At 37.0% G+C, this 18995-nt stretch overlaps 1 protein-coding gene across 3 annotated transcripts in view; it reads right to left on the reverse strand.

The window, feature by feature from the left end:
* CTNNA3 (catenin alpha 3) overlaps window positions 1–18995 on the reverse strand; it is a 1722523-nt gene that overhangs the window by 168807 nt on the left and 1534721 nt on the right. For all 3 annotated transcript variants that reach the window (XM_034662590.1, XM_034662589.1, XM_034662591.1), the window contains one exon: window positions 13581–13673. In XM_034662590.1, the coding sequence (XP_034518481.1) occupies window positions 13581–13673 (93 nt within the window). The remainder of the gene's footprint in view (window positions 1–13580; window positions 13674–18995) is intronic.

The following is an 18995-nucleotide window of genomic DNA, read 5'->3' on the forward strand; positions in this document are numbered from 1 at the left end:
ATGAGTATTCTTTGGTTCTGGGGTGTAGTGTTCTATATATATCTATGAGGTCCAACTCGTCGAGTATGGCATTCAAAGCCTTTGTTCCTTTACTGAGTTATTGCAAGGGTGTTCTTGTCTATTTCTGATAGTGGGGTGTTGAGGTCACCTACTATTAATGTATTTTTATCTATATGTCTCTTTATTCTGGTTAAGAGTTGGCTTGTGTATCTTGCTGCTCCCCTGTTGGGGGCATATATATTTATAATTGTCTTATCCCCTTGTTGGATACATCCTTTAAGAATAATATAGTGCACTTCTGTATCTCTAACTATAGTCTTTAGTTTAAAATCCAATCTATCTGATATTAGAATTGCTACCCCAGCTTTCTTTTGAGGTCCATTTGTGTGAAAGATGGTATTCCATCCTTTTACTTTCAGTCTGAATGTATCCTTGGGCTCAAAATGAGTCTCTTGTAGACAGCAAATGGATGGGTCATTTCTTTTTATCCAATCTGCAACCCTGTGGCATTTTATGGGAGCATTTGGGTCATTTATGTTGAAACTGAGTATTGAGAGATATGATTTTAATGATGCCATGTTGCCAGTAAAGTCTTTGTTTCTATAGATTGTGACTTTCTGTTCTGTATCAGTTTTGGGGCTTTTTTACCTTTATAGAACTCCCCTTAATATCTCCTGTAGGGCTGGTTTCATGGTTACAAAATTGGTCAATGACTGGTGATTCTGGAAGGTCTTTATTTCTCCATCAATTCTGAAGGACAGCCTTGCTGGACAAAGGCTACTTGGTNGGCTGGTTTCATGGTTACAAAATTGGTCAATGACTGGTGATTCTGGAAGGTCTTTATTTCTCCATCAATTCTTAAGGACAGCCTTGCTGGACAAAGGCTACTTGGTTGCATGTTTTTCTTACATGAGATTTTATCCAAGCCTTAGATATATATAGTGTTACAGCTTATGCAACTCATTATAAGAAATACTATTCACATTTCTAAAAATTAAACATTCATTAATAATCACTCACTGATTAAAATTATGCATATATAGAAACTTAGATTTAGACTGTGATACTTTCAGTGTACGAGGTAATTTTTAGAATATCAAAGGATTTATTAAAACATTATTTTATTTTGAGCTACTTTTTTTTTTTACTACCTTAACCATTACTCGATACACATTGTCCTTAGTAGGAAAAGAAGCAAGCATGAATTTCATATTTCACCAGAGAGTGATTCAAAATTACCTAATTTATATGTTATGTTTTCAACATTACAAAAAATAGAAATTTTTCAGAGAATGGGAAAAAAGAGCAGCACTTGGAAGCCAGATGTCCATCATAAACACCTCTAAACTGGACAAGGCAAAGAATCGTTTAAACACTTCAGTCTCAGAAAATTTTTCCAAATGACTATCATCTTGGTTTCTTTACTAAAACATCATTTTCAAAAAAATTATAATTTTCCCACTTGTTTCGTTGGCAAGTTATTTATTGGTTAGATACGAATGTTATTTCTAAAATAACTCCCCTCCCCCAAATTTTCCGTGCATGTTCCTTTTCCCATAGCATATTTATAATCAACATCATTCATTCATTTATTTATTCAGTAAATATTTATGCTTATTTACTATGTGCATAATACTATTTTAAGTATGGGGGATATATCAAAGGGAAAAAAAGATTAAAATTGTTGCCTTCATTGAATTCACTTATCCAGTAGATGACTAAACAAATAAATATGTAGTATGTCAGAGAATGAAAGGAAGTACTATGGAGAAAAATTTAAAAACTAGGTGAAGAGGTTTATATGTGGGTTGGGAATGGTATTGTAGTTTTGTGGAGTTTGCTTGTTTTTCTTTTAAGATTTTATTTATTTATTTTAGAGAGACAGCACAATAGAGAGTGCACCAGTGGGGTGGGGGCGGGTGGGGAGAGGGACAAGCAGACTCCCCGCTGAACAGAGAGCACAACAAGGGGCTCAATCCCAAAATTCTGAGATCATGAGCTGAGCTTAAGGCAGATGCTTAACCAACTGAGCCACCCAGGCGCCCCTAGTGTTGTAGTTTTTTGNTTAAGATTTTATTTATTTATTTTAGAGAGACAGCACAATAGAGAGTGCACCAGTGGGGTGGGGGCGGGTGGGGAGAGGGACAAGCAGACTCCCCGCTGAACAGAGAGCACAACAAGGGGCTCAATCCCAAAATTCTGAGATCATGAGCTGAGCTGAAGGCAGATGCTTAACCAACTGAGCCACCCAGGTGCCCCTAGTGTTGTAGTTTTAAGCAGAGGAATTAGTCGTGGCCTTCCAAAAAAGTTGATATTCAAAAGAGCAAGTGTGTAAGAAAAGAGGAGAGATATCTAAAATTAATACAAATTAATTAATTAATTTCTGATCTTCTATCATCTCCAATATGTTCAATGCAGTCTCCCCCAAACCCCCCCATAAATGGCCAGTCCCCATCCCAATTCTCAAGCCCAAAACTGTATGTTGTCTTTGCCTCTTTTTCTCTCTCATACTCAGTATCTAAGTCTTCAGCACATCCAGTTAAGTCACTATCACCATATATGCTTTAACAACAGCTCTCAACTTCTCCATTTCTAAAACCTTTGGTTCAGCCTCCATGATTTCTCACCTGGGTAATAGAATAGCAATGACTTTCTAAATTCCTGCTTCCCCCTGTACCACTTCTCAGACTATTTTCAACCCAGCATTCAGAATGATCCCTTTAACGTATGTCATATCATGTCCCTCTCTGGCTCAAAGCCCTCTAATAGCTTCCCATCCTACTCAAAATAACAGCCAAATAACTTACAATGGTTTATCTTCCCTACAAGATCAGCCCTCCTTTTCAACTTCAGACCTCCTTTCACCTCACTAACACTTGCCTCCAAGGCTTTTCTACTTGCTATGTCCTCTGTTGTGAATTCATCCAAGAGTAGACAGTATTCTATTTAAAGCCTGGAGGAAGGCTCATTTCACTAACGAGCAAGTGAATCACATATAAATATCACCATATATCACTGAAATTCATGCTCCAGTGGCCTTATAAATAACTTCATACATAAAATTTTGAGTTATCCAACAATGTTAAAAGTAGCATATACGCATTTATAAATGCCAAGATTCTATTCTATAATTAAATAAAAGAATAAAGAGATTTAGCCTTAACTTACAGTCATTGAAATTACTGTAAAAAGATATAATACTGGATATACTTTTTTTTTTTAAAGTGAGCTTTATGCCCAATGTGGGTCTTGAACTCAGGACCCTGAGATCAGGACTTTCATGCTCTACCAACTGAGTCAGCCAGGTGTCCCAATACTGGATATATTTACTTTCTCTTCTCACTCTAAAAGATATTACCTCAGTGGTGACAAGAACAATATATTGGGGAGAACTGTAATAAAATAGATATCTTTTAAATATTTTTAATCAGAATTTGTATTTGAGATTATTTTTAAAGAAAAATAAGAAAATCGAATGAGAACAAAGAGACAAATATATAAGACATTTAAGATTAGTTACTAGCCATTAATTTTAACTCAGAATTTCCCAGAAACCAAGGCTGGGTGAAAATGTATTTATTTCAATATAATTCCATTGTCTGATAAATAAGAGTATGTTTAGATATTGATAACAATCTCCTGGATTGAAATCTCAAGAGGTACTTATTAAAAGAACTCTAATATAAGAATTTGGGGATAAAATAATATGCAATGTTTCAAACTTTAGTTTTCTCTGCTCTGATTTTTATACACTGACTTCTACAATCTATGGAATGACCCTAGATTTCCTTTTGGGTAAAGAATTTGAAAAAAAAAGGCGACATTGTTCAGGTACACTACTTCAAAATAGATACAGCATGGTGATCTTAGAACGTAAAAGTCCGAAAGGAGTAAGTAAACTCCTTTATTTTTTATTTTTTTTTTAAGATTTTATTTCTTTATTTGTCAGAGATAGAGACAGCCAGTGAGAGCAGGAACACAAGCAGGGGGAGTGGGAGAGGAAGAAGCAGGTTCCTAGCGGAGGAGCCTGATGTGGGGCTCAATCCCATAACACCGGGATCACGCCCTGAGCCGAAGGCAGACGCTTAACCACTGTGCCACCCAGGCGCCCCGTAAACTCCTTTAGATGGCCTCTCAGCACATGTTTTTGTATCATTAAATCAAAGCGGCTAAGTGCAAAGAAATGTCATGTAAATAAAGGAAGTTGGGTTCATCTTGAAGAACTTTTGTATTGGAGGGAATAAAAAAGACGAAAGGTAGACAATTCAGACTTGGGAAAAGATCACAGACACAGCCTCAGGGAGAGCCCTAACTCTCAGGAACACAAGAATCGTTTCAACAAATAAAAAGCAGTTTTTGAATTTGTATACTCGATAGAGCCAGGAATGAGGGGGCATTGCAAAGGACTTTGGCAAAAAAAACCAGAATAATGAATATTTATATTAGTAGGGACTAAGTAGTGGAGAGCCACTGAATATTTCAGAGTAGTGACCTAGCAATTTATAGTAAGATTTATCTGGCACAAGTAGGTACAACTGTTGGAAGTAAGAAAGAGCAACAAAGAAATTAATGTAATCCCCTAGGTTCAATATATTGAGGAACAGTATACTTTTGAGGCAAGATGTCTTACAAAAGAAAGGTTCTCCTCATCATCTCTCAAATACCTATAACAGGCAGTGTGTGACATTCTGTAAACATAGCACTAAATGAGACAAAAACTATGTTCCCTGCACTAATGAGGTTTGGTGAGGTTTAATGAGTGGAGAAGAAACACCATTATGTAAGAAATTATGCATGCACAATGAATGTCATGATATGGGAATCCCCATGTGCTACATTCATATCCAGGCCTAATGATGGAAGGAAACTACACTTCGATTTGTATTAGTGACGTCAAGGCTAATCTGGAATCCTAAGGATGAGCAGGTATTCTTGGTGAAGAGGAGGATGATGAGTTGAGGGAATTGTGCACCTCAGAGAGGAATGTGAAGGAGAGCCTTTTGCTTACAGGAAGGGAGACATTTGTACAATGGAAAGGCACTGGAGAGAAAGTGTGAAATATGAGGCAGAAGAGAGAAGCAGAGAGCAGAACCTTGTTCTCTTACACAGGACATTGAGGGACCAGATTTCATGCTAAGGACAAGGGGAGACACTGAGAACCTAAAGGGATTTTACGCATGGTGATTAGATGACAGATTTGCACTTTTGAAATACCATTTAAGTTCAAGTGAGACAATGAAAGTTTACTAAAGGCAGGAGACAATTTAGGAGTCTGCTAAAGAAAATCTAGGTGAGAGATGACAGGACCTGACCTAAGATAGTGACCAAGATGGCCTTAATGTTCTCCTCAGCTTGACTAAATTTTAGACAGGCTTCTTTCTGACTCTAGGTCTCTGACCTTTCTTTTCTTACAGTATATTCTTTACAGAAGTTGTAATTGTAAATTCTTTCTTTGCCCCTTTAAGATGTAAATATTTCTAAACGTTTCTCAACAGCTTTACAAACAAGGACTGTCTTTCTCAAGAACTAGGGAGCTGTCCCTTTGACATGCCATCATCAAGGAACATAGAGTCTCTAGCTCCCAGGCTCTGTGGGAGGGCGGGAACCTAACTTTAGAGGCACCCCCTTTCATGAAGATAGAGAAATTTCACTTTTCCTTTGGGCAAATCCAGTTAGCAAAAACAAACAGCCTAAAATCTCCCTCACCCCATCTCTGAAAAGTTTTGTTCCAGGAGCATCAAATGCAAAGTTCTGGTCTCTCTCCCCTACTGCAATAGCCTTGAATAAAGTCTTCCTTTCCTGTTTAACTTTGTCAAGTGCAACACTTTCTTTGAAGGTGGTGAGAGTGCAGGTGGTGAAAAAAATAGAAAAGTGCAGAAAATATTTAGAAGATAGTAAAGTTGGAACATGTTGTATGCCTAGCTGTGGAGGGGAGTAAAAAATTATTCCCAGGTTCAGATGTGTTCCACCAAAAGTAAAGAAGTGTTATAAAGAATGCAGGAATTAGAGGAGATTTGTAGGGTAAGGTGATGCATTCAGGCTTGGCAACAGCAGGTGCCACAAGAGCCTGCTGTAAGCCACTTGAGGAGAGGAAACTTGCAGGCCCACCAATATAAGTAGTCAGAGCTCACGAGACAGGATGTGGCTCCGTTTGCTTGTCTGTGTAAGACATCTGAAATCTTGCGACTGTATGAGACTGTTCAGGAAAACTGGGAAGAATTGGAGGACTACGGAGCTTGGCTCAGAACAGTAAACCTTAATGCTTGAGAAGTAGATAGAGGAAGAGGAAACCATGAAGAGCTGAAAATGATCCCCCAGAAAGATAGGAAAGCAGAGTCATTGCCAAGTACACAATAAAAATTAAAGAAATCAATGAAGAGAAAATTCATTGCCTACTGCAACGCTGCTTGAATAATGTAATTTCATCCAGGCTTATGCAAGCTGCATTTTTCATAGTAACCTAAACCAAATTATATATCATGAAAAAGGTAATGAGGTCATGTCTTACCATATTATGTATGTTTATTCAGTATAAACCTGAGTTACTGAGAGTATGTTCTGATAATAAATAGGGCCTATTAAAATGTTTACAATTTTTAAAATAAACTACCCATTCCTGGCATTTTTTCTATTATCAAGGTGGAGGATAGCCAGCTGACTCAGCATCGTAAAAAACCACAAGGAGGACGCACTCCCAATCACCAACGTGGTGTTAGAATGTATATGGCTATTTTTTTTTACCCCAAGAATATCTCCTGTATTTTAACATTTGACATGCTCCAATTCATTTGCTGCTCTTGACGTTTTGAGGTTGTGTCCAGTAACCTAGGTAACAGTTCTTATTTCCATCCCAATTTACTTCTATGTATAGAACTTACATAGATTCAATGGACTCAAAAATATTCTTTAAGGCAGAGCAGATTTACAAACTATATACTCTTAAGGGAAGATAATATTAAAGATACGACAAATTTTAATCATCAAAGGTGACATGTTAAAATTTCTTTAATTTTGGATCATCAGTAAAAATGAATAATATATCTTTAAAAAGGTGGTATAATTTTATGCTGAAATATGATTTGACTACAATTGAAATTATAAGTTTCTAAGTATTTTTTTTTAACTTTACGTTCACTAAACTGAATTTCAGCATTCGGAGACCACAACTTCAAAGACTTTCAAATGAAATCTGGCCTTAGTAATGTTAAATGAGTTCCCTCTTTCACTCTTCATCTATAAACATTGTCATCAAAGTTTAAATTGTGTGAGACAGAACAAAATCTTTTATTTAGTTTTTAGACCTGTTGCCTTTCTAGCGGTATAGGCAGAAGGAAGAAACACTAGAACATGTGTTCTTCTTGGACAGGAGTAGAGAAATAAAAGGAAATTTTGTTTTATTTTTTACTTTAATTCCAGTATGGTTAACATGCAGTGTTATATTATTTTCAGGTGTACAACATAGTGACTCAATGATTCTCTATATTACTCTGTGCTCATCATGATGAGTGTACTCTTAATCTCCTTCACCTATTTCACCCGCCCCCCCCCAACTCCCCTGTGGTAACCATCAGTTTGTTCTCTATAGTTAAGAGTCCGGTTTTTGTTTGTTTTTGGTTTGCCTCTTTTTTAATTTTTTCATTTATCTTGTTTCTTAAATTCTACACATGAGGGAAATCATATGATTTATCTTCCTCTGACTGACTTNTTTTCATTTATCTTGTTTCTTAAATTCTACACATGAGGGAAATCATATGGTATTTATCTTTCTCTGACTGACTTATTTCACTTAGCATTCTCTCTCTAGATCCATTAGATCCATCAATGTTTTTGCAAATGATAAGATTTCATTCAATACAAGGTGATTTTAANTGTGTTCTCTCTCTCGCTGGCTGTCTCTATCTCTGTCGAATAAATAAATAAAATCTTAAAAAAAAAAAAAGATTTCATTCAATACAAGGTGATTTTAAATGACTGCTTGTAAAACTGATTCTAACATCCATCCTATAAATGTCAGGATGAATGACTTTTTCTTTTATTTTTTTTTTGAGTATATACCATAAATTTTGGAAATTAAGCCCTATGTAATTTGATGAAGGTAAATGAAGACTGAGAGAAACAAACTAACGGATCAGCACAGTACCAACATTCCACAAAGAAGAAAAACTCCCAGGGCGGGGCCAGGCATTCAATAAAAAAGAAAATACAAACTTGACAATTATTGGGTCAAATTTTCTGTTTTATCCTACTATCGAGAGTTGGTTTTTGTGATCACTATTTCAGTTCTACATTATGTATGTTAATTAGATATACATAAAAGTGCCAGCATCATTAAAAATCACATTAATGTCATCTTCCTTCCAACCTCTTGAAGCAGTTTCTGATAAGTCCTCCTCCTGGGAAAAAAAAACCTGCTTTGAAAGACTTTTGGTAATAGAATTTCCAGTGTGTCAAAATGGTTAGCACCACAAAACCAAGAAAATAAAGGAATCTCATACTAGAAGACTGAGACTTATTTACAAAGCTTCTTGAACTATTCAAAAGGAAGTCAAAGTATAACTCTAACACACAACTACACTCATCACCAAATTGATTTTTTATAAAAATAAAGAATTGATTGAGCACTTCCTATGTGCCAAGAACTGAACTAAAATTTTTCATGTATCTACTTTAATCTTCAGGAACAACTATAAAATAGATACTACTATCATTATTATGATCATCACAATTTTACAGATGAGAAAACATTTTGAAATGTAAACTAACTTTTCCAGGATCATATGGATAGTAATGAGTGGAAGCCAGATTTGAACCAAGGCTTATCTGACTCCCAAGTTCATACACCTCTACATTATAAGGCAATGCTAACAAAGGCAAGTCACTTGCTCACCCATTCCATTCACAAAACTCTCTTTTAATCTATATTATTGTCTATTTTTTTAAAGTAAGTTCCATGCCCAGCATAGGGCCCAACATGGCGCTTGAACTCACGACCCTGAGATCAAGTCAGATACTTAACAGACTGAACCATCCAGGTGCCCCATATTTTCTTGAGTCTTTCTAAAACCCCAGGTAGGTATGAGAAGCATACTTCTAGCCACCACCCTGATGACACTTTATTTCCTGAGATTCTCTTGTTCATGCTGCCCCTACTGCAGACAATAAGTGAGGGGGGGGGAATCTAAAAATTAGAATGCTCCCTCTATTGAAATATCACAGAGGCCAATGTGCTAAGAGACTGAGGAGTAACTGCCTCTCTTTTCCAGATTCTGTGCTTAGAGACTCAGGATTGTTGTCCTACTAGGCTTACCACTATCTGGTTAATATTCCACTTCATCAAGGTGAAGTGATCCACCAGGAAGAGACTGACAAGGTCTGTGCATCACTATGTAGTTTCTAAATGGTAACAAACAAAATGATTTTGTTACTGATGGGAGATTGTACCATTGAGATATTTCAAAACTTGTGAGGCTTAAGCAGATCTGATACTTAAGGTTTATGGTCTTCAGTTTCAGGAATCATTTTTCTAGTAAAGAAATGATAATACCAACTCCGTAATACTGGCTGTAACAATAGGAGTACAATGAGATCTTATGGGATGGCACGATTCTACCCAAGTTTACAAGAGAGCTACACTGGACAGAGTGTGGTTCCTGCCAGAGGACCTGAGATTTGGTTCCAGTCTAAACGATTTGCATAAACTACTGAAATTCTTTGTGTTAAGTTCCCTAATTAGTAAAATCAAGGGGAAAAGAAAAACTCCAGGGCTTTTGTTAAGTAAGACACAAATTTGGAAATATTCTGTAAGCTATAAAGTGTTAAATGATAACTGGCACTGTTCTGTTTAAATAGAAAATACGAGTTAGCATGTATTTAGTATAATCTTTTGGAAAGCTTTTAGGACTTACCAAAAAGTCTTATTATCAGTAGGTTTAGAAATGTGATGATCTTAACAGGAGTCTATTTTCATGTCTCTTTCAAATTTGAGTTTTTAAGATAAAAGATCTCTATTTTATCCTTGCTAAGAGCATGAACAGAATAAACAATGAAATCTTTAAAGAATGTTCTGTAAATCTATAGCAAAATCACACTCCTGTATCACTGTGGAATGCCTGATTACTGGATATAACCACAGTATTGGTCCAGTGAGTATTCATGTTTAATAATTAAGATAATCACTAATTTCCACTGCTGTTCCTCTGCTACTTCATAAGGCATGCACTATTGGTCTTTTAGTATTTCGCTCTCATTGACCGTGGGCTCTAAATCATTATTTGTTGGTTATAGACCTTTACGATGCCCAGTGGCCTTTGCCACTGATGACAGCAATAACAGATGATGTTGAGCCAAAGCTACTGGGAGTGAAATGCAGAAAGTAAAATGATAATAAGTAACTGTCACTCCACTACTAAAATGTGCCTGAAATTGATTCGACTACATGTTCAATATAGCAGAGTCTGCATAAGCCATGAAGCAAAAAGGCATTTAGCAGCAAACAAAAAGGAACCCAAACACATGTCTTGTTCAGTGACCAGAAATTCTTCACTGAGTATGGCATGAGTATTCAAAAAATTCTCAACAGAATGCACTTCAAAATCTTATGGTATCTTCTCAACCTGATGGTATCTAAGAAATGTGTCAAAAGATAGACTCAGTCCAATGGATGCAAACCTCAGGAATGCTGGATGGAATACAGAGATAAAGTTTCCAATGGATATGAGACTGAACATAGAAACATAAGCATAGAAATACAATGATAGAGAATATGGAGTCTCTCAGGAGTGCCAGATGCTTGAGAGAGATCATAAAACCTGTCAACACGATCATTTTGCTCAGGTGATTTGGGTGGGGGACACTTTGAGCTGGCCTGCCATGAGCCCAGAATCTGTAGGAATAAACTCACAAGTCAGATTTTCAACAAGAGGTTGTTATTTGAGTTAAATTGTCCATGTTATACAATAATTACTCTTTAAATTTTATAAGAAAATTTGTATCCTTCCTCCAGTTCTCAGACCACTACAGCATCCTTCCATTCCATCAGTGGTGAATCAAGTTTATTGTGGTGGTGGTGGTTTGTTTGCTTGTTAGTAAAAGAGTCATTCCACTAACTCTATGTTTTAAGTGAGCTGACACATGGTAATCACCAAAGTTCTTTGTCTGAAAACATAATCCAGTTACTAGACAAGTTATATAAATCTGCCCCTCAGTGATCTTATTAGTAAAACTGGGATAATGTATCAATAGATCAAAGTTAATGTGATAATTAAGTAGTTTATATATTGTGACTATATTTTCTTGTTTCCCCTCAAAAACAGAGCCTAAGAATGGAAGCTAGCTGATTCTGGGAAGAAATCTTGGGGAACAGAACTGGGGCCTGGGAAAAATGGATCAGGAAAAAAGGAGAGCAAATCCAAAGGTATATTATCAAGCTGTTCACTGTGGTGGGAAGTGTGGCTTGATCCCCCTGGGAATCCTTTGAAGACCTCTGGAAAATGCAAAATGGCCCATCCAGAGAATATAAGAGTATTCATCAAGGTTGCTCTGTGGAGTGTTAATGCTTCACATAAGATTATGTATGTATTAGAATATCTGAACAGCTTCCTGAGGGATTCCACACAGCAATTTAAGAGAAGCCTCAAGGCAGGAAGTGAAGAAAATCTAAACTACTTGGAATTTATGCAGAGAGATTTACTAGAGCAGAGAGTGGCCAGGTTGAATATAACGTTACTCCCAGTGGATTTGATGGTTAGGGATCTGTCTTGCCATGAGACAGTAGTGAGGGTATTGCCCAGGGACATTCCAAATGAACTGGCCTGTCAAGGAACAGTGCACAGTGGAACACGAATCCAGAATACAGAGCAGCTCCAGGGTGATTTCTACATGGTTAGAAACAGTGGCTTCTATGAAAGATTCTTAAGATCCAGGACCGTGGAGATCATCAACTTCTTAACCTACAATAGTCAGGTTGCCATCTAGCTGGACTGTAACTCCAACCAAGAGCAAAAACACAAATCAAATTAGTAGTAATAAGAAGCTTATTTTCTTGGCATATAAATTTCAAGGTTTATTTAACACTTTCATTTGCATTATCTTCTTTGAAGTTATCAATAATGCTGTAAGAAGATATGATTCTTCTCATTTTCAGATGAAGAAATTTGAAGTTTCTAAATCTTAAGGTCTTAACCAAGGCTTCATTATCTACATGTGATGGTCCAAAATGAGAATTATGGCATGTTTATCCTAATCCCAGCATCCTTCTAAGGTACATTTATTTCAACAAAATGTCCTCCTATCAATTACTTTGCAAGTCCAGACAACTGCCCTCCACCTCTAGTGGCTCAGCAGCAGCCGAAGTGAATCACTCACTCACTTACCTGAAAGCATGAGCAAGCTATACCATTAGCAAAATTTATTTCCAATTCCACTGCCATTTGGAAAAATTGAGCTCTTACCAAAGATGCCTACTAGATTGGAAGGAAACTTCTTTCAGATGCTGGGTGCCTCCAGACAGTTCCCAACATGAACTGGCTTCTGGAGGGCTGGGAATTAACCCAAATAATTAGCAAGGAGTGGAAGCTCAAGGAAACCACCATTTCTAGTAATACACAGGTGTTGCGACTAATATATATCACATGGAACTTTCTTAAATTTATCTTTTCCCATCCATCTCCAAATGTAATGTCCCTGAATTTAACGAATTAATAGTAGTACTAATGATGATGATAATTACAATTATACTATCCCTATGGCAACTACAAATAATAACTCATGATTATTGAGAACTTACTTTGAGCTAGGCAGTGTGTTAACTGCTCTACTAGTTCACTGAGTTATTCCCACAATAATCCACATATAGAGAGTACTTGGAGTATCCTCACTTTACAAATCAGGGAACCAAGTTAGAGAAAGGCTGAGTGAGCTTACCAGGTGACACAACAAGGAAATGGCTAATTCAGATGTGTTCTAGGGCAGTCTTAGCTTCTACGCTATACTGCCTGGCTTTCGGACACAAATTCTGTAGTCTGGTCTGCAGTTGCAAGCTATCATTGGCTAGGAAACCAATATTTCACAGATTTCTAAGCACTGGGTATAAGTAAAATGAAATACAATGGCTCAGAGTAATTCAGAAGTTGGTTAGCATCTTTTGAGGGATGTGTGTGTGTGTGTATGTGTGTGCTGAGGTTAAGAAGGGGAGAAGGTGGCATTGCAGAAAGGAAGAAAAGTACAGGGGTTGTTTCTCATAAATGTTTTTTTTTCCCTAGAATTGCAGAATATATAACTTCTTGGGTTCTCTTTTCTACTCTAAACAAATGTGTACGCATTTCAATTCCATATTCCCATGACTGCTATAAAGATCAAAAGTGGTATGGGATGATTTACTACCCAACCAGAAATGGTCTCACTGTAAGCTTTGAAGGTCAAGGAAGTTAATTCCCCCCATGCTGCAGCCCCAGCCTTCTGAGGCTTTTCTTCCTGGGCTTTGCAAAACCAGCTCCAGATCCTGGAGTCCCACCTGTGAGAGGCTGCCTGATTGATAAGAAGAGGGCATAGCCTACAGCTCTCCTTCCAGGGAGGTGACTTACCCGGTCAGTTTTTCCTTCGGTCTGAATGCTGGTGTGACTGCGCACCTCATGTTCCTCTTCCAAGTCAGAAACATCCTCCAGTTCCTCTGGGGTCTATAAAAAGAAAGCAAAGCATTGCTGGTGAGAATGCAAAATGGAAAAAAAGTCTGACAGTACCTCAATAAGGAGGCACAGAGTTACCAATATGACCCAGAAATTCTACTCCTAGTTATAGACCCAAGAGAAATGAAAATACGCATCCACACAAAAACTTGTAAAAAGAAATGTTCATAGCTGCACCAATCATAATAGTCAAAAAGTTGGGGCGCCTANCATCCTCCAGTTCCTCTGGGGTCTATAAAAAGAAAGCAAAGCATTGCTGGTGAGAATGCAAAATGGAAAAAAGTCTGACAGTACCTCAATAAGAAGGCACAGAGTTACCAATATGACCCAGAAATTCTACTCCTAGTTATAGACCCAAGAGAAATGAAAATACGCGTCCACACAAAAACTTGTAAAAAGAAATGTTCATAGCTGCACCAATCATAATAGTCAAAAAGTGGACACAACTCAAACATAACATCTACTGAGGAANGCTATGAGCCTGCTTCTTCCTCTCCCACTCCCCCTGCTTGTGTTCTTTCTCTCACTGGCTGTCTCTATCTCTCTGTTGAATAAATAAATAAAATCTTAAAAAAAAAAAAAAGTGGACACAACTCAAACATAACATCTACTGAGGAATAAAACAAAATTCTACAGAATAGAATATTATCTGGCTATAAAAAGGAATGGAGTACTGATACATGCTGTGACATAGGTGAACCTTGAAGATGTTATGGTAAGTGAAAGAAGTCAATCACAAAAGACCACAAGTTGTGTGATTCCATTTATATGAAATGTCTGGAATAGGCAAGTCTGTAGAGACAGAAATTTGATTAGTGGTTCCTAAAGGAGGGGGAGAGAGGGAGTGGGCAATGACTGCTTATGGGTATGCAGTCTCTCTTTGGGATGCTCACAATGTCCTCGAATTAGATAGTAGTAATCATCGCATGATTGTGTTCATATATTAAAGCAACCCAGTTTTACACTTTAAAATGGTGAATGTTAGGGTACATGAATTATATCCCAATAAATTTTGAAAGAAAAAGAAAGCAAAATAATCAGGAGGAAGTTATTCTTTGGGTGAACAGTGATTTGGTTAACCACTGTGTGGTCATCACAAACCAAGGTGTTCACATGTGATAAATAGATGGGATAATTACAATTAAAACTATATGACATGAAAAGGGCACCAAAAATACTAAGAATTTAAGTTTTCTAGGAAATGAAATAATAAATATTTTAACTTCAGTGTCTCAATAGCTAATCTACTTCCATTTCTTTTTTCAACCTCGGCTTAAACATCTTTTGCGTCTGGGTGGTGTCTGGCTCAGGAAGACCCGGGCTTGGCTGGCTTCCTCCACCAACCCTTTCCTGACCCCTCCACTTTCACTGTCCTGATGTTCACCATACTTGATTGCAGCATTGTTGCTGAATGAGGCAGCCAGTTGTTTACTCTGTGATGTTTGGACTGGGTCTGCCCTGCTTACTGTCTTATCACTACAATGAAGTATATCTACGCTTTTGAATAGATGAAGCAAAATTATCAGTGATAGTTGAAAAGAACATTGGATCTGAGCAAAACAAAACATATCAATGGCAACAGCAATCACTCACACCTCACTGTACCGTTACTGTGCTTCCATCTTCCGTATTTCAAACTAATTTTTTGTCTTGTGCTGTAATATCTAATCTTAATCTTAATCTAATTTTAAATATCTAATCTAATCTCACTTAATCTTTCCTCCTTAATCTCACTGGGGCAATAATTTAAAGATATCTGTCATTATTGCAAACCCAAGTAAAAGTACTTAACAAGAATCAATTTGATATTTGTTTTCATTTAAATTATGTATGATTCATGTAATACAAAGCCTTGGTAGGAAATCCAGAAATCAAATAGATTTCATGAAAAGCAACCAAATGTGAAGTGGATGATCTCTTCTCTGCACCTGCTTGTTAAAGACCGGGCAAGGGCAGGAAAGGGTTGCCTCCTCAGTTCAGCCCTGGTTTCCCTTAAGCCTTGTCTTGCACACAGTTTCCTTGTTTATTTTCAGGGCTGTGGAGAGTTTACCCTCCCTTGGGACCACTCCAGAGATGGGAACTTGCCATAATTAGCTCACACTGTGGAGCAAAACTACCTATTTCCTACCACTAATGGCCTCTGATTTGTTCCCATCTCATGGATCTTTAACCAGCACTTTCTTTGCTTTCTAACCTGTGCACTAAGCATCACCCAACCCTCTGCATTTATTTCAACCTACTCCTATTGGATATTAATAGTCTCCCTCTTGCCAAGGCCTCTGATATGCTTGAGTCACTATTGTGTATGTTTATCTCTACATGCAGCCCCTCTTTGCAGCGAATATGTGCAACTATGCTCACAGGGCAATTTATTCCTTTTCTTAGGTATTAATAACATGAGTTGATCACTGTGGAATTTCTACACAATCACATGTTTTATTATTAACCATTTTTGTGTATTCTTCTCACAGTATTCTTGAGAAAGGATCTTTGCAATTTCCTTCCTTAATATATCACCAGCTCCTGAAACATCTGACTAAATTCAGTTGAACAAATTATTTTTCTTGGGTCCTGTTGTTTTGCAACTGAAGGCTGCCTGGTGCCCCTACTGTGATCTGCTCCTTATAAATGTCTGCTATTAATTACTTGGATTATACTCTACCATGAAGTGACATAGAACTTCATCATTGACTCCAATATTTTATTCAGCTCAAAATAAAATGACTTAACAGAAACTAAGAACAACTGCTGCTGTCAGAAGTCACAAGTACCATTTTTGTTGGTGATACTTCAGGAAGAGATAAGCCTACCATTTACGCCCACATACTTCACAGTGCTTTTTTTTTTTTTTTAGTTTTTAACATAGGAATGACCTTGTCTTTTCAGGAACAAAATCAGTGGGGGAGTGTTCAAAACATTTGTTGGCAGCATTTTGCATTCTGTAAGGCAAGCAGTTGGCTGGTATTGCAAAAATAAAAAGTTGAATATACAATATTACAGTTTAAGTGGAAACTCAGAAAGAAATAGAACTCTAATCACTTTTGAGGTGATACATTAACTCCTTTACTGAAGACAAATAATAACAGAGCAAACATTGTAAAAGGGAGGAGGAAGGCGGGGCTACAATATATTATACACTCTTAAAAACAGCTTGCTTCTATGCATCNTCCTTTGAACTGAAGACAAATAATAACAGAGCAAACATTGTAAAAGGGAGGAGGAAGGCGGGGCTACAATATATTATACACTCTTAAAAACAGCTTGCTTCTATGCATCCATCCAGTATTTTGGAAGGTGCAAGCATCTGGAAGGTGTGTGTGTGCATGTGTGTGTGTGTTTAATCAAGTTTCATTCTAGGGGAAGGGAGACCAACTGTCTTAGAGCAGTGTTATGTAGTAGAAACATCCAATAATAGTAATACAGACCTAAATTTGAATTCTGGCCCTCCGATTAGTGATTGTGGGGCTTTGGCATTTTGTGTACCATTTTAAACATTGGTTTCCTCAGAACAAAGTTTTAGATAATAATACCTAACCCTGAAGTTTGTTGTGAGGTTCAACTGTACTAAGATGCCTTAAATAGAAATTGCTTAGCCCACGGGTAGATGGAATGCAAAAAAAGTTCGGTTCTTTCTTTCTATTGCTTTTTCTCCTCTTCCTCCACTATTCTATCCCTCATCCCATCAAGACCCTTTATATTTTTGGATAAAACATTTGTAGCAATTTGGACACCTCCATTTTACTCTGAATTTGTTGTTCTGGATTGATCTGATGCTTACTAGCTGCTTCTAATTATATTCACCCCATTTTGAGTATCTGATGCCCTATGCTATGCAGGGTTTATTATTATGCCACACATATTGCTTTCTCCTAAAGTCCAAGTAAAGATCTTTTTTGATCTAATTTTACTCATTGTATAAGAGTAAAATTATCCCTTAAGCTGGGCCCAGCAAAGATTCATTCTCACATAGATTCTCAGTGGTGATGGAAAAGACTTCCCCTCTCTGAGCTGGGCTCTCTCTAAACCAAACCAAGAGGAAGATATCTTTTTCTTTCTTTCTTTCTTTTTTTTTCCCCTAAAAAGGGTGTTAATAAACTCAGTCATTACTCATTTAGTTCTCATGTCAGAATTCAGGAACTCTATCTCATATCTTTCTATTTTAACTCTTACTTGTTGTGAAGCCTTTCTTAGGCAGCTCAAAGTGATTTGAAATTAGCTTCGTTTCCTAACCTGGTAAAATGGCAAAAATATTACTTAATTCTTAGAGATATTGTGAGGATAAAATAAGATGATGAACTGGAACATTATTCAGTGACTAGAAAGTACTGAAGTCTAATACTGTTTATGATCATTATAACTTATTATTATTAATTTTATTATAAGGTCCCACTTTATTTATGCAAAAGAGGCCAGAAAAAGTATAGAACTTGGAAATACTCAGGCTGAAGAATATTTAGAAACTGGAGCCGTAATAAACTAGAGTGGCACATTAAACTTCAGGGTCACAATAAATTGGTGGTATATATATATATATATACTTACTGAGATAGAAATGACTGCATTTATATATCTTTTTTCCCAAGGCACTTAATGCTCTCTATGGACTTTATCTCATTAATTCTTTCAGCATCCCTATCGAGACAGTATGCAGTATTACTACACATAAAAATTCACTGGCAGACTTTATAAATGTGTAACATTAAAATTTATAAAAAAGAAATTCGTGGTCACCAAAGGGGCGAAAAAAAAAAAAAAGAAGAAGGAACGGAAAAGAGAAGAGAAAGAAGAAAAAAAAGAGAAAAAAAGACAGAAGAAAAAAGGTATTCTAGGAATAGGAGTCATGCTTGACATTTTCCTCTCAAATTAAGGCTGAATTCTAAATCCTACATGTGATTTAGTCATAAATCATATTTCTCTGACTATCCATCGCTGGCTCACTAAAATCGAGGAACTGCCCCAGCAGTTCCAGGAGCAGTCTGACACTCAGGGAAGCTGTTAGGAAGGGGTCTACAGGGAGTCTTCTTCTTCGGAAGCAGGCAGTGGGAATGACATGCCCAGTCAGGTCCTCCCAGGTGAGCTGAGATCACACGATGATTTTGGAATGTCAAAGTGGAGAGTTTAAAATTAAAATACATTTTTATAAAAGAACTGGATATATTAATACATAATTTCAAATTATAGAAAACTAAGAAATGCCTGAAAACACACACACAGGCATCTTTTCTATTCCTCAAACATGGCCCACTCATCTGCTCATTCCCCATCAGGCTCTTCGGCTCTTTGTATCCACTGCTCTCTTGCCTGGCGAGCTCC

The sequence above is a fragment of the Ailuropoda melanoleuca genome, chromosome 6, assembly GCF_002007445.2.
Source record: "Ailuropoda melanoleuca isolate Jingjing chromosome 6, ASM200744v2, whole genome shotgun sequence".
Lineage (NCBI taxonomy): Eukaryota > Metazoa > Chordata > Mammalia > Carnivora > Ursidae > Ailuropoda > Ailuropoda melanoleuca.